We start from the raw sequence: 15,734 nt of genomic DNA, 5'->3' as shown, positions 1-15,734 counted from the left end.
TATTACTCTCGTATTCTTAATGAACGAATACAAATAGTTGTTTGGTTAATTAAAAAAACAAATAAATTATAAAAAAGTGTGAAGTTCTATAAAACACAAATAAGTTGCCCGATTAAATAATAAAAATTTGTAAAAATCTTAAATTAAGAGCGAGAAAAATATATAACTTATTAAAACGAAATAAAATAAATAAATTAAATTAAAAGGTATAAATATAAAATAAAAACACTGGTTAGTTACTTAATATTTTTTTTTCAAAACTATAATATGAAATTGATAAAAATAAAAGAAGAAAAATTAAAGAAAACTTACTATTTATAGACTCTGGGCCAAAATTGCAAACAAAATTAAACGTCGAAGGCCTATTCACACAAAAATTCTAATTTAGGCCGCATGGGCTATTAGACATAAATCACATTGCCAAACTACCAATATACGCTAATAATAATCTATACAATTATGACCAACTAGTAGTTTCACATATTATTAGTATAACAATTATGAAATTCGGTTTACTAACAACCCGTATAAACATAAGATGTAAACCTTTATACTACGCACACACATGTTATGACATCACCATCACCACTTTGATGGGGTGGTCACGAAACTTTCTTTAGGGTTTCCTTAAGAGAGAGTCTCAAGTTTGAATCCCAGCTCATGTGCACACTTTGAAATATGGGCATCACCATCGTAAGCGATATTCAAACGTGGATGATGGGGCGTGACAAGTGTCATGACCCTTTGGATAATTGTTAGTATAACACTTGTTAGTATGAATCGGGCAAAAGAGGGCTGCGACATAGCTTGTTGCTCGGTTATTTGTCACTGAACTATAATCTTTTCATTTTGAATAATAGAACCATACAAACTTTAAAATATACTTGTTAGTAATAAGATATACAGAACGAGACGAAATAACTCATTAGATCATTAGGGATTTGAAACCACAATTAGCAACCGGCCATGGAAAAGAGAATTGCTACATTAAAGAAATCCATTATACTGAAGACCAACCAAATGAAATACAACAAGGGAAAACCACCAAATGGGTCATTTTTTCACCGGTACAAATTCCCAAATTTGCTTTTGCACCGATTTTTTAACAATGCTATTATTTTTTTGGGATAGATAACATTATTATTGGTCAATTATCATTCTAATTATTATTATTATTATTATTGACATTATATTCCAGTTACTTTATAAAATTAAAAGCGAAACTTAAATTTAAGTAAATGAGAATAGTATATGTAAATGTCACTAGATGCATTTAGCTAACAACTCAGGCGAGTTTGTTCTAGCATGTTGGTGAATGGTGAGCGTCGTTCGTGCTACCCATAATGTGAAATCCAGTGGAATAAATCTATCTCACATTATGGAGCAAATCAAGTTTGTGCAAAACAACAGAACAACATGGTATAATCAGTTTTATGGTAATTTGTGTGGACTATTTAGAGATGCATAAATGACATGGATTTTGAAGATAGGTATTCAGAAGCAAGAATTGTGAAATTGATAAAGGAGGATTCTACGTTTCGGATGAAGCATATATCAAATCAGTGAAAGCTATAACTTTCTTAGGGGTCGGGTTCTCTAATCATATGTAAACGCGATAATTGAATACTTTGTATGAGCTCAACTGGGTAGTTTTGACTCTATGGTGGTATTTTGTTGGTAATAAAAGTTAGCCGTTAAAAAAAAGGCACAAATTGATACCGTAAAGATTGATTGCTACAATTAATGTTTGTTAGCTCTGCTTGAAACGTTCATTACCAATTTATGGTCATGGCCATGACTATGAGGAAACATCTATTTTGTGAAGAAAATTCCATGGCAAGTTTTTAATGAGTTCAGCAAATTTAGAAAGATATGAAGTAATAAAAAGATATATGCTACCATTTAATCAAAAAGGTAAATTAAACCAAAAGACTTTATCCTATACATGATGAAATTCTAGTAAAAAAAACCTTCGGCTTTGGTTGAATTATGGTGCTTGGACATGTTTGAAAAGGATATCAATAATGATTATAGCACAAATAAATCAACTTATTTTGTAATGTGTACGAACTATTATAATTTTATAATTTTTTTATTCATATATGATACTATATATTTCAAAATTCACAAATATATTCTTAGGAAATCTTCAAATTCTTTTAAGGTGTTTCGGAGGTGTTTTGATTAAAAAAAAAACAACCTTATAAAATTTTCACTAGCTTAGGAGAAATAGATTAAGTCAGCTTTTTAAATAGAAATATTACTTCTTTTTAAATAGAAAGTGAATGAAATATTTTTACTTTATTTGAAGTTGTAAGTGTTAACGAACCTAAATTATATCCACATCTTGGCATCATACTAAGACTTGTTCTTCACTAGCCTTTTCTCTAAACATGTAGGGATCAACACCACCCTTCATATATCTTTTCAAGGTAGAGGTAGCTTATGCATGTATATTGTAGTCTGACTTGTAAATAGCGAAGAACCATATATACAACGTCTCATTAAAAAGGTAATATTCACCTCTTCTCGTCTTACTAATCCAGGTAGCGATCACCTCTCAAAAATCTTACTAGTCTGTATGATATAACCACTCACATACAATAATGTTAACAAATGAATATTAGAAAGGTAGGTGAGTAGGTCCAACGTTCTTTCTCTCTAGTACCTTTGGATCTTGATCTTTCTAAGTTGTCCGTAATTTAGTTGACCACGATACGGTACATGCCACGATATGACTATGGCATCACCCGTTTTCTCTATTGCGGTCATATCGATTTTGAATTGGATTTAAAAGCCAAATTTATTATATAGAAACATAGATATTACATCAATATAGCAGGTAGGCGGGCAACAAGCTGCGCCGCCACCCCTTTCTGAATTGCAAACCCTAACCTGCTAAAGACATACCCCTGCCCCTTTGGAGTCGACACATTGCTATGCACAACGTGTTGGACCCTGGTTAGGAAACGGATAGCTTCCGGTGCCAATGAGCCAAATGTATCAAAAGCCAGAGGGACAAAAACATGTTGGTTCTCTTCGCAGGCTTTAGCATGTTTCTTCACCTTCTTCGTTTCAGCCTTTTTCATTGCTTGCCCAGCTACAAACCCATTATCCCTCAAACCAGCTAAGGGAGATACCCCTGTGAGGTCAACACAAGCGTGTTTTCCCCCGGCCCAACCAAAGACGAGCAAATCTGCCGGTCGTATAGTGGATTTCCCTTCCGTGGGGTCTGTAAGGAAGTTTACGGGGGCTTCCTTTTTAGCTGATATCCCAGCTCGCCTTAAGATGTCCCAAAGAACGTCCTGCACCCAATCATGTCGGTATTTGAACCCAGGCATCTCCTTGCAATGAACCGCATGCTCTCCGAATTTATCCAGGCAAGCCTTACGGCAGATCGGACATGTTCCGTCTTCTGGGTACATTGGGACCATCAAACGGTACTTAAGAATGGCCCTATACTCGACCGCAGACATGCTTTGGCCCAAGCCATCAATCGGGATAACGGTCAGAAAATCTTGGGCATGAGGACCTTGTAAGCATTCAATAACCGCCTTCTGTCGGGGGGACAATCCAAAAACTTCTCCCAGGCTCTGAGCGATTTTGCTAAAAAGGGCATTCGCCAAAGTTTTTTGAGGCTTTGGTGGGGCGGTGTCCATATTAGAGAAACCGCCAATGTCAAAGTCTGGGAGACCGCCATTTAGGCGTTCCAGGGCTGCACGTAGTCTGGGTCCAGGTCGGCAACTCCCCTATTCCTTAAGATGTGATTATGTAGCTTCCAAGACTGAGCCATCGACGCTACAAAAGCGTAAACCCCAACATCATGAGCCGAAAGAAGGCCTAAACCCCCTAAACGCATCGGTAAAGATGCAAGTCGCCACTGAAGATCACCAAAGAACGGGCCTCCACATACAACTATGTCTTCGATGGCTTCTCGTAGCCCCTTATCAAAACAGGATACCGCATCATCCATCATATGGGGGTGGCATGTTCGTAACCCAAAAAGCAACTTAGCAACCCCCATGCAAGACCTAAGCAGGAGGAGTTCGTTGGGCAACAAGCTGCGCCGCCACCCCTTTCTGAATTGCAAACCCTAACCTGCTAAAGACATACCCCTGCCCCTTTGGAGTCGACACATTGCTATGCACAACGTGTTGGACCCTGGTTAGGAAACGGATAGCTTCCGGTGCCAATGAGCCAAATGTATCAAAAGCCAGAGGGACAAAAACATGTTGGTTCTCTTCGCAGGCTTTAGCATGTTTCTTCACCTTCTTCGTTTCAGCCTTTTTCATTGCTTGCCCAGCTACAAACCCATTATCCCTCAAACCAGCTAAGGGAGATACCCCTGTGAGGTCAACACAAGCGTGTTTTCCCCCGGCCCAACCAAAGACGAGCAAATCTGCCGGTCGTATAGTGGATTTCCCTTCCGTGGGGTCTGTAAGGAAGTTTACGGGGGCTTCCTTTTTAGCTGATATCCCAGCTCGCCTTAAGATGTCCCAAAGAACGTCCTGCACCCAATCATGTCGGTATTTGAACCCAGGCATCTCCTTGCAATGAACCGCATGCTCTCCGAATTTATCCAGGCAAGCCTTACGGCAGATCGGACATGTTCCGTCTTCTGGGTACATTGGGACCATCAAACGGTACTTAAGAATGGCCCTATACTCGACCGCAGACATGCTTTGGCCCAAGCCATCAATCGGGATAACGGTCAGAAAATCTTGGGCATGAGGACCTTGTAAGCATTCAATAACCGCCTTCTGTCGGGGGGACAATCCAAAAACTTCTCCCAGGCTCTGAGCGATTTTGCTAAAAAGGGCATTCGCCAAAGTTTTTTGAGGCTTTGGTGGGGCGGTGTCCATATTAGAGAAACCGCCAATGTCAAAGTCTGGGAGACCGCCATTTAGGCGTTCCAGGGCTGCACGTAGTCTGGGTCCAGGTCGGCAACTCCCCTATTCCTTAAGATGTGATTATGTAGCTTCCAAGACTGAGCCATCGACGCTACAAAAGCGTAAACCCCAACATCATGAGCCGAAAGAAGGCCTAAACCCCCTAAACGCATCGGTAAAGATGCAAGTCGCCACTGAAGATCACCAAAGAACGGGCCTCCACATACAACTATGTCTTCGATGGCTTCTCGTAGCCCCTTATCAAAACAGGATACCGCATCATCCATCATATGGGGGTGGCATGTTCGTAACCCAAAAAGCAACTTAGCAACCCCCATGCAAGACCTAAGCAGGAGGAGTTCGCTATGGGGATCCCTAAGGCAAGGTAAGAGTTTCATAAGATCAACCGCACGAAATGCTCTCCGCCTCGCCAACTCCTTAATAAAGTAGGGATCTCGACTAACAGCCCCTCCAAGGAGCTTTACCCCTCTCTCTGGTCTACCAATCCCAATAGGGAAGAGCCCATCTTTGACTATCACCCCATTACACGCTGGCCAAAAAACCTCGGTTTTCTTAATATTAAGTTGCAGCCCCAATGATGGCCCTTCCGAGTTGATAATGTCTAGGGCTTTAGCGACTTCGTTGGCACCACCAATAATAGTCCCATCATCCAAGTACCAAGCATGAAATGGGAGGTTACAGTCATTTTGTACCCGGAGAACAAGAGGGTGTAATGCTAAGGCAAAGAGAAGGGGCCCAAGGGGGTCTCCCTGCTGAACCCCAGTAGTAGCCCCTATACAGTCATCACCAACGTACAACCTAGTCGGCTGGGCATAAAGGAACTGGACCCGTAGATAGATAGACGAGCAATGATGATGAACCTCCCGGAGAAGGGCTGTGCGGTCTACCATATTGAAGGCGTTGGAGAAGTCCACGGTAAGCATAGCTAAAGAGCCATTCGCGTGAAAGGAGTTAAGAAACCGGTTCGCGCTGTGAAGCACCGCCTCTGCCCCATTAGGGGTCCCCACCCCAAACTGAAAGTCCCCTAAATACTGATTCATTTCCTTCCCAACCATCTTCATAGCCACTTTAGAAACCAACCTACGCCAGATAGCCCCCACAACAATAGGCCGAATTCCATTATCCGGCTTTAATAAAGGGGTAAGGGGGGCCGAAGCAATAGGCCGAATTGGATTTGGACGGTCAATATGGCTCGTGGGCTTCCTTTTTTTATTTTGTGCAATTTTAAACAGATCATTGACGGAATAACTGGTTCACCAATCAACCATGAAGCTCATGGGTTATTTTGTGAAATCTTTCAAACTTTTTGTTTATAGCACAGTTTTTTGTCATTTTCATGCGACTTTTTACTTGTGATAGCACGAGGATGGATTCTTGAGAAAGTGATCATTTATTTACTAACATTCATATAACATGTTCTTATTTATAATTTATCATCATAAAAAACACACATGTATAATAATATTGATCCATGTGTGCACTAACACATGATATTCGAATATCCATCATGAAAAAAGAGTGCATCAATCCAAGAAAGTAAAGACAAAGAGTTAATATCACTAGTCCAACATTATTAAAAGTTTTAATCGTTGTAAAAATACCACCTAAATTAAATTCAAGAGTGTAAAAATCGAAAAAACGAACACACAAAATTACCCAAATATGATAAGTTTGAACCCGAGATGTGACGAAGCTTAAACAAGTAATATGATCTTGAGAAAATAGCAAAAAAAGAAAAAAACCTCATATCGAAGGCCTATTACAGTAAAACACGATTGAGATCATATTAAAACATGTGAACCCATGGTCATAATTCTTTTTTACTTTATTATTTCAGTGTGAGTTAAGTTAAAGTTAATTCGTAAATAAATTCATAGGGCAACATCAACATTTGTTTCCTACCAAATCATAAAAGTTAAAAAAATTTTAAAAAGTAAAAAACTAGTTGAAATAAATAAAGTGAAGAAAAACCTAAATACTACTCTACTCTTCCAGCCATTTTTTTTAAGGCGAGTTAGAGTTAAGAAGAGAAGATGAATGACGGCACACTCTCGTAACCTAACACAGGATCCATCCAATTCAATTCAATTGCATAAAATTTAGATCTTCTTCAACTGTTTTCGCCAATCAATAATTGAACCTTCTGATCAATGATTGTTGAATCGGCGATTGTAGAAAGCTAGCGATTCTGTTGAATTTACGCAAGGGATGTGAGAATTGATTGATTGATTGATCGGAGTGATAATAATAATAATAATAATAATGAGCAGCACCGGCGGTGGCAGGCAACAGGTGACGGCTCGGGACCTTGTGGATGAGGCGAAGAAGCGAATTGTGTTCCTGTCCATGTGCGTTGTTGGACTCTCCTATCTCATGTCTTGTAAGTTTTCAATTCTCAAATTATGCTCGCAAATTGTGCTTAATTGTTTGTTTATATATCAGATATGTTTGCTTGTTACTTTGTACATTTAGGGCTGCTACTGTGCTGTTTAGATCGATAATTGAGATCATATTCTGTTAATTAGATTGCAGTTCTTATTTATGAATAATGATAGGCTAACTAACTGTTCACTGTTTGCTGTATTTCTTTTAATAATTTCTATTTAAATTGAAGATCATCTTATTTCACTTTACCTTGCAAAACAAGATACATAGTTGTAATGATTTATAATGTAGTTAAGTTATTTCCTTCTTCAATTCGCTTTCGCTAATTCAGGATCCGTATGAGTTTATTGATTGTTGACAATTTTTTTTTACATATGTGTTTTCTCAGTGAGGTGGAGTTAGTGAAACCTAGTTAGGATTTCTTTATTTAAGCGCATAAACAGACGATAACATATCGATTTTAACCTTCATGTTATTGTATTGCCATTAGTCATCGATTCATCAGAATCACATCATGTTACAAGTTTATTGGTAACAAACAAAATGGAAATTCAGTCACATATTGCTGATTTCAACTTTGAGTCACTAGGAAATGGGGAACATGAACATGATAACTAGTAGCTATATATTATACTTACTATGCATGTGTTGCCGAGTAAGAATTGTGGTAAATTATCTCCATGATATAGCACAATAATATGTAACAGAACCATTAAGAGATTCTTTTATGCCAACGAATTAGGTCATTTCTACAACTGGAATTCATGTGAGGTGACAGGGTATTAGGTAGATGATGTTGTTGCCATATCAGATTTTGGTGAAGCTAAGGGAGATTAAGAGACAGACACTTCACAAGTGTTTTTACTTGCATTCCAACTGCGTCATTTTCTGGATGTTAATGTTAAAGTTATGAAATAAAGCAGATACTTGAGTCGGTTTCCATTTCTCTGTCTTTTTTTTCTATACTTTCTCAAAAGTAAAGCTGATAAGGATGCAAAACTATATGCATTAAATTTCAATATATTTTCTAAACTAGTTATGCAGTTATGTATTTTCCTGGTTTGTATTCATATACTTATTTTGAGACTCTCTTTGATGCATGTGGCACGCCAAATTGTTTGAAATGTAAAGCTTGTTACTGTCTTTTTGCATGTTTTTGGTAACCAAGATTTTATTACCCGAATATATTTGCACTAAATTTTTCTCTCTACACACGCAAACACATTATCTTCCCGTAAAATAGGCATCGCCTGTATACTGATTACTGGACTCCAAAAGGATCCTATTGCATGGTTATGAGATGTCATCCTGTTAATATACAAATATTGCAAACACTTAAGTAATAAAGTTTTACTGGAATCGTTTTAGTTTTTTTAGACTTTAGGTATCGTTCTACATTTATTTATGGAAAGTAAGACAACAAGCACTAGCATGGCATGAGCTAATCTTGCCACAAAAAAATTGTTGTTTACTAATTGGGATTCTCTTAGATATCTATTCCTGTTTTGGATTTATGATGCGATCGCATGTATTGATTTGTTTATATTATAATTTATTTCAGTGACAAGCACCTCGGTGTTGATAAACTTGCCTGCCGCCCTCATCTTAATTATTTTTCTTCGTTATTTTACTTTGGATTATGAAAACCGAAGGAAAGCTGCATCATATAGTAAAAACCAAGCCTCAGAAAATGCTTTATCTCAAAAGAAACCGTTTTTGGAGCCCAAAGTTCTCACAGGAAAGTCTGACTGGAGAAGAAAAGTCAACTCTCCTGTTGTTGAGGATGCAATAGACCAGTTTACCAAACATATAGTGTCCGAATGGGTCACTGATCTTTGGTATTCAAAAGTTACCCCTGACAAACAAGCCCCGGATGAGCTGGTGCTGATAATCAATGGGGTGATGGGTGAATTCTCTAGCCGCGTGAGAAATATCAACCTTATTGACCTTCTGACAAGGTTGAATTAATTTTTATAATTGCTACTAATATAAAAAATAGAAAATATCAACCTCATCCAATGCGTACATTGGATGCTTTTTTTTAACACTTTTTACACTATTGGAGGATTCATTAAACTTAAAACCAAAAAGGTCTTCTTTTTTAACCCTTAGAATTAATCTGCTTTTACTTTATACCTTTATCATATTTGAATTAGCTCATATAATTGCTACTTTATACAATAAAATTAATATCTAATTTGTGTAAAACATGTTATAATTTTATATCAGTACTTTTTAAAATGAACCTAATATTGATATATGATATTTGATAAGTTGGGTCGTATCTTATCAATAATTTTAAATAATTATATACTAAACATAACAAAAAATGTAACTAAAATGTATGTGAACCGACTAAAAGGTTAGTGTACACATTGGAGGGAAGTTTTATTTGTGCGTGCATATTCTAAAAAGATTCCCTTTTTACGCTAATTTGTTTGTTCTGAACTTTGTAGGGACATTATCAAACTTTTTTGCACCCATTTGGAACTTTTTCGTGCATGTCAGACGAAGATTATGAAGCAGCAATCTCTGACATTTGCACAACGGGACTTAGAACTTAAAGCTGTGCTTTATTCTGAAAATAAATTGCACCCTGCTTTATTTTCTGCTGGAGCCGAGCACAAGGTATTTATGATATTTTGAGTTTCATATTGTATGCATATGGAATTATGATAAATATCTATGACATTCTTCTATTATTTTGTAGGTTCTACAACATATTATGGATGGTTTCATCACTCTTACATTCAGGCCCGAGGATCTGCAGTGCTCTTTATTTCGATATATAGTTAGGGAACTTCTCGCGCGCGCAGTTATACGACCGGTTGTGAATTTAGCTAGCCCGAGGTTATCATTTCAGTTATTTTAGTTTATTTTTTTTTGTTTGATTTTGTCACCTTTAGTTAATCCTATCATGTTCTTTATTCTCTCACACTTTTGGCTTTAGGTTTATTAATGAGAGGATTGAGAATGTGGTCATTTCAGCAAGCAAGAATAATAAAGGAGCTAACGTTGACCAAGTGAACTCACAGTCAAAGTCAAACGGGTCTCCAAAAATGTCAACTCAACTATCTATGTCAATAGATCCATCTGTCAAGGGTGTTGAGCTGGCACCATTAAAAAAAGAAAATTCTGATTCTTCTCTAGACAATGTCACCACCACCACCACTCATCATTCAAAAGAACCATTGCTTTTAATGGATACCCGAAAGCACGTTTCGGGTGGTGAATGGGGTAATAAGTTAGACATCGTTTCGCATAGAAAAACCGAAACATTAGCTCCAGAGAATATTGAAAATATGTGGGCTAAAGGTAGAAACTACAAAACAAAAGAAAACATGAACCCTTTAACCAAGCCACCAGCCACACAAAATACTTCCTACACATCAGCAAACTTCGTCCACCTGTCAAAACCATTGGCCTCATATAAACCGGCATATGGCATCACAAAAGTCAATCATGACACAGCACACCCTCCTTTGATCGCTTCTGATGAGGAAGATGAAGACGAGGACGAATCTAGAAACATCTATGATTATTCTAGTGAAGATGAAGACAATAGTGACATCACGGGTTTAAATTCACCGGGAACTAAAGTATGGGATGGAAAAGGTAACAGAAATCAGTCGGTTACTCACATTCATCATCCACTTGAAAGTTATGAAGGTCAAAAAATGAAGAAAAGAGGAAAACATGTTTCCACGGGGAGAAAAAGGTCAAGGGTTAGCAGACAACAGGATGTCTGGCAAGAACTTGAAAGAAAAAGTTTCTTACTTAAAGAGGGGAATGATGTTTTGGGTCCTATTAAAGGTAATTCAAAATCTGGTGATTCTAGTGGTGACTCTGATGGTGGTGACTCATTGGGAAGAACCAATAGCGGTACAAGTAATTTATCTGTTTTCCCTTCAAATTCATCCACAAATGCCCAAAAACATTCATCATTTGATGACTCGATTTTTAGTCTAAGATGTGAGGTACACAACTTGCTTTTTATTTGATTAGATAGATGTTTTTCTAAATATGAAACTTGTGTTGTATCATTTTTAATCTTAACCCATGGGTAACATATGAAAGATAGAATTCATTTGCTATTGCAGGTGCTGGGTGCCAACATTGTGAAAAGCGGCTCTACAACATTTGCTGTTTATCCCATTTCTGTTACAGACATCAACAATGTCAGCTGGTCTATTAAAAGAAGGTGCTGAATATGTGCCATACTACAGTTATTTTGGTGCTTTTAAAAGTTTTAATCATTGCTACTTTTTTTTAACTCAATTATAAGCATGTTTGCAGGTTTCGACATTTTGAGGAGTTACACCGGCGTCTGAAGGAATATCCAGAGTATAATCTTCATCTCCCACCGAAGCATTTTCTGTCTACGGGACTCGATGCGGATGTTATTCAAGAGCGTTGCCAACTTCTTAATATATATTTGAAGGTAACACATTTTTTTCTCAAGGATTACTAAATTTGATTCACTATATATAAAGCATTTCTATTCAGCTTTTGTTGTTTTTTTCCATTACTGTTATCTTTTTATTGGAACTACTTCATAGGCTACTAAAGTATGTATCTGAGTTATGTTTATACCAAATTTAGCTAAAAACGTGCCGGAATATTATAATATGACAAAAACACACTATCTTTGTTGCATTGGTTCAGTGGTTATTAATAGCTCTATGCAATGGTATTGTTGTCTTATTAAAAATCTTGAGGGTATTTTTGTCATCAGGCATGTTATTGGCCGTGACACTGATGAAACCTAGATACATACTTGTGTGGTGTAGTATAGGGTAATTTCAGTATACGAGTGACTTTAATGAAAACAATTCAGTATGTTTTTGGCCAGATTTGTGATTTTCAACTACTTCATTTAAATGTTTGTCATCCTCAAGTGATCAAGAAACATTGTTGGTTTAGATAGGTCGTTTTTATCTTGGACATATCATATTTTCATTTTGGATAATCTGTCAGGTACCTCATTAGTATTATATATTTGAAAATTTTAGTTGAATCAGTAGTGGTTGCATCCTTTGGTATGAAGTGTTTTTTTTTTAAATATAAGCAAAGGTGAAAAGTTATGGTTAAAAAATGGCAACTGAGAAAACCACCTGTAAATGCTAGCTTTTTTCATCTAATGCTTAATACAAACGTTTATTCTTAAATTTACCAGTTGTACTATAAATGCGATCCATATAGGAGTATATTCCTGCTATTTTTTCCGTAATGTATTTCTTGCTGTTTCATAGAGACTTATGCAGTTGCCAACTATATCTGGATGCATTGAAGTTTGGGACTTTCTTAGTGTTGACTCTCAGGTTTGACTTGTGATTTATCTATAGCTAATATTAGCTATATGTTCTTGTAAAACTATTCTTACTTGTACATGTTACTCATTGCAGACATATAGTTTCTCGAACTCTATATCCATCATTGAAACACTATCAGGTGAGCTTTAGTTAAACAACTTTTATATCTACAATGCTTCTGTTTCCTTGTATTTACCATATTATATCTATTTTTCAGTTAATTCAGCCACAACTGTTCGTGAAAAGGGTACAGATATCGGTACTGGTGTTAGAACAGCAGGTGACCCCTTACGTTCTAAAAGAGAACTTTCAGACTCGGTGATAAAGAATTCTTTATCGGAAACTAAACATAGTTATACAGCTGATGGATCAAAAGTATCTGGGAAGAATGTAACTTTTTCTCTTGGAAAGCCCGTAAAGCCATCTGAAGATTCTGATAGCGACCCTGATATTATTGTTCCAAATAATATATCTTCAACAGTAAAAGCGGGGCTGTCTTCAAGGAAAATGGAAGACCATAAATCACATGCAAAATCTGAAATGCTTTCAGATGATGATGATGATTCAGTACTCCCTAGTGAGGTAATCGCTGTCAATGAACGAAGCATGTTTGTGTTCATTCATTTAAGATGAGCAAATGATCGAACACGAACGATTAAACGAATGGGGTTTTCTTGTCCGTGTTCATTCATTAAGAAAGTGAGCATGTTTGTGTTCGTATATGTTCGTTCGGTAACATATAAATGATCGAGCATAACTAAACATAGATGAACGTACATCACTGAGCTAAAACCAGTTATTTAATGTGAAGAGCAATGTGTTGGGCCTAAAAATTTATTAAAAGTAGACCACTTATAATAGGCCAAAAAACTTTAACGAACATAAATGAATGTAAACGAACGGATGAACATAAGCGAGTTTAAAAAACGAACCTAAACGAATGTTTACGAACGTGACACGTGCTCACGCTCGCTCGTTTAACTAAATGAACAACAATTTTTGTTCATGTTCGTTAATAACGAACTTCCGGCCGGATGGTTGATGAAATGTTCACCGGAGTGCGGTTCATTTACAGTTTTTTTCTAAGCTTAAATTTTTTTATTGGCTTTTGCTAACCGTAGGTGATGGCTCTATGGTTAAGAGGGTAGCTCTTTACTGAATTAAAAAGAAAAGTTAAAATTAAAATCACCACCAACCGTTTCTTAACTACCAGATGAACATGATTATGTTAATAACCGTTTTTTACCACCAACCACCTCATGGTGGTTATGAGAAATTTCCTCTATAGGCACAACTGTACAATGTGTCGAATTGCCTCAGCTTGTTTTGTGCTTAAGCGGTCTAAAATTACTTGTTTGTTATTGTTTATGATGCAGTGGGTGCCACCAAATTTGAGTATACCAATCTTGGATCTTGTTGATGTTGTTTTTCAGCTTCAGGATGGTGGTTGGGTCAGGTATTAATCATGTCAATCAGTTACAATCATAAGAGTTGGATATTTTATTATATTATTTTTTATTCTTTTTGTTGACCAGGAGGCAGGCCTTCTGGGTGGCGAAGCAGGTTTTACAGTTGGGCATGTCAGATGCATTTGATGATTGGTTAGTTGCTAAAATCCAACTGTTACGTAGGGGCTCGATTGTTGCTTCAGGAATCAAGCGGCTTGAACAGGTTATAGTGAAGAACCTTTAATTCTATGGTGTTGACTGTTGACTTCTATTACTGCTGGTTTGCTTCTAACTTTTAAATACTAATTCTATATGTTCTGCTTAGATACTTTGGCCCGATGGAATATTCATAACAAAGCACCCAAGGAGACAACAACCAACCCCATCTCCAAAGGTGGCCCACGATTCACGTAATGGTCAACCCTCATCAGCAGAAGAGGAAACGTTGACCCCAGAAGAGCTTCAAGAACAGGAAGCTCAGAGGCGTTCTAAACTCGTTTATGAACTAATGATTGGTAATTGATTTTGTTATGAACTTAGTAGGCCAAATTGAATACCTGGCTTCAAAGAGAACTGATCAAATGAGTTAAAAGTTGTCCGAAATCTTATTTTTAATGGTTGCAACTAACTTGCAATCATAATTTATGCATTATTAAAAATGCCTGATAGGAAAATCTTATTGCACAGATAAAGCACCCGCAGCTGTTGTAAGTCTTTTTGGGCGAAAGCAGTATGATCAGTGTGCAAAAGATGTCTATTACTTTATACAGGTGAGATTCAACTATATGTTTATTTTTAATTCACATCAGGACATGAATATAAGTTTGATTAATCACATCTATATTACATTTGTTAGCAATTTCAACCCATTTTAATACAAATGGGTCGATTGGGATTATGGCTCACTCAATAACTGGCTCGTTCAAATTAAAACCCAAATTTTATAATAACAACCTATTGAAAAAAAAAACAAAACAAAATAATACATATAATACCTCTCGTTCTCTAAAAACAAAAATAATACGTATAATATCTGACCAACCGACCCATTTTCAACACCTTTTGAGTTTTGACCATATTTTGCAATTATATAACTCTCATCTAATTGTTTCTCCCCTTATTATGTCAGTCGTCCATTTGCCTAAAGCAATTCTCCCTTGACCTTCTCGAGCTGCTGCTGATGTCAGCGTTCCCGCAAATGGATGTTGTGTTCCAAAAGTTGCATGATGAAAAACAAAAGTTTGGAGCTCTTGAAGAGTAGCATCATCATCCTCATCTCGCTTTCATTGTTATAAAATTGAATATATGGTTTTCGGGGCGTTGCATCTTTTGCTTCTTGTTCCGCCCATTCGAAAATCTTTTCTTTTTTCTTTTATCTTTTTTCTATTTTCTTTTTTCTTTTTTTGGGGTAAGTGATGCAATTGATTCAAAGGTAATTAGTGTTTACATGTGCATCAGAAGTGTAAATATCTCGTGTTGGGATTTTGGTGAAGGTTTAAAGAGTTTGTTACATTTACAGATATGCTGGAATACCATATTAGACAATGTTTTGGTTCCTTTCTTGGCATCTGGGTGTTTTTTATTTTTACTTTCAAATTTTTTGATTTTTTTTAAATTACCATTTTACCAATTGGTTAATGTTAATAACATAATTGGGATTTGTATGTCTGCTTAAAAAA

The 15,734-nt window shown here is 36.7% G+C and overlaps 1 protein-coding gene across 1 annotated transcript; it reads left to right on the top strand.

The window, feature by feature from the left end:
• Window positions 1-7,196: 7,196 nt before the first annotated feature.
• On the top strand, window positions 7,197-15,421 carry LOC143582783 (uncharacterized). Its single transcript, XM_077065271.1, has 15 exons — window positions 7,197-7,290; window positions 8,857-9,253; window positions 9,752-9,923; window positions 10,006-10,145; window positions 10,246-11,272; window positions 11,396-11,496; window positions 11,592-11,736; window positions 12,548-12,616; window positions 12,701-12,746; window positions 12,825-13,189; window positions 13,984-14,063; window positions 14,143-14,278; window positions 14,381-14,570; window positions 14,743-14,825; window positions 15,185-15,421. The coding sequence occupies exons 1-15, from the start codon at window positions 7,257-7,259 to the stop codon at window positions 15,314-15,316; spliced, it is 3,117 nt and encodes a 1,038-aa protein (XP_076921386.1). The 5' UTR covers window positions 7,197-7,256; the 3' UTR covers window positions 15,317-15,421.
• The last annotated feature ends 313 nt before the right edge of the window (window positions 15,422-15,734 follow it).

This window comes from Bidens hawaiensis, unplaced genomic scaffold (genome assembly GCF_021521415.1).
Source record: "Bidens hawaiensis isolate Kalapana, Puna unplaced genomic scaffold, B.hawaiensis_p1.1 tig00031978_1, whole genome shotgun sequence".
Lineage (NCBI taxonomy): Eukaryota > Viridiplantae > Streptophyta > Magnoliopsida > Asterales > Asteraceae > Bidens > Bidens hawaiensis.
This window is presented reverse-complemented; position numbering and strand designations above follow the sequence as displayed.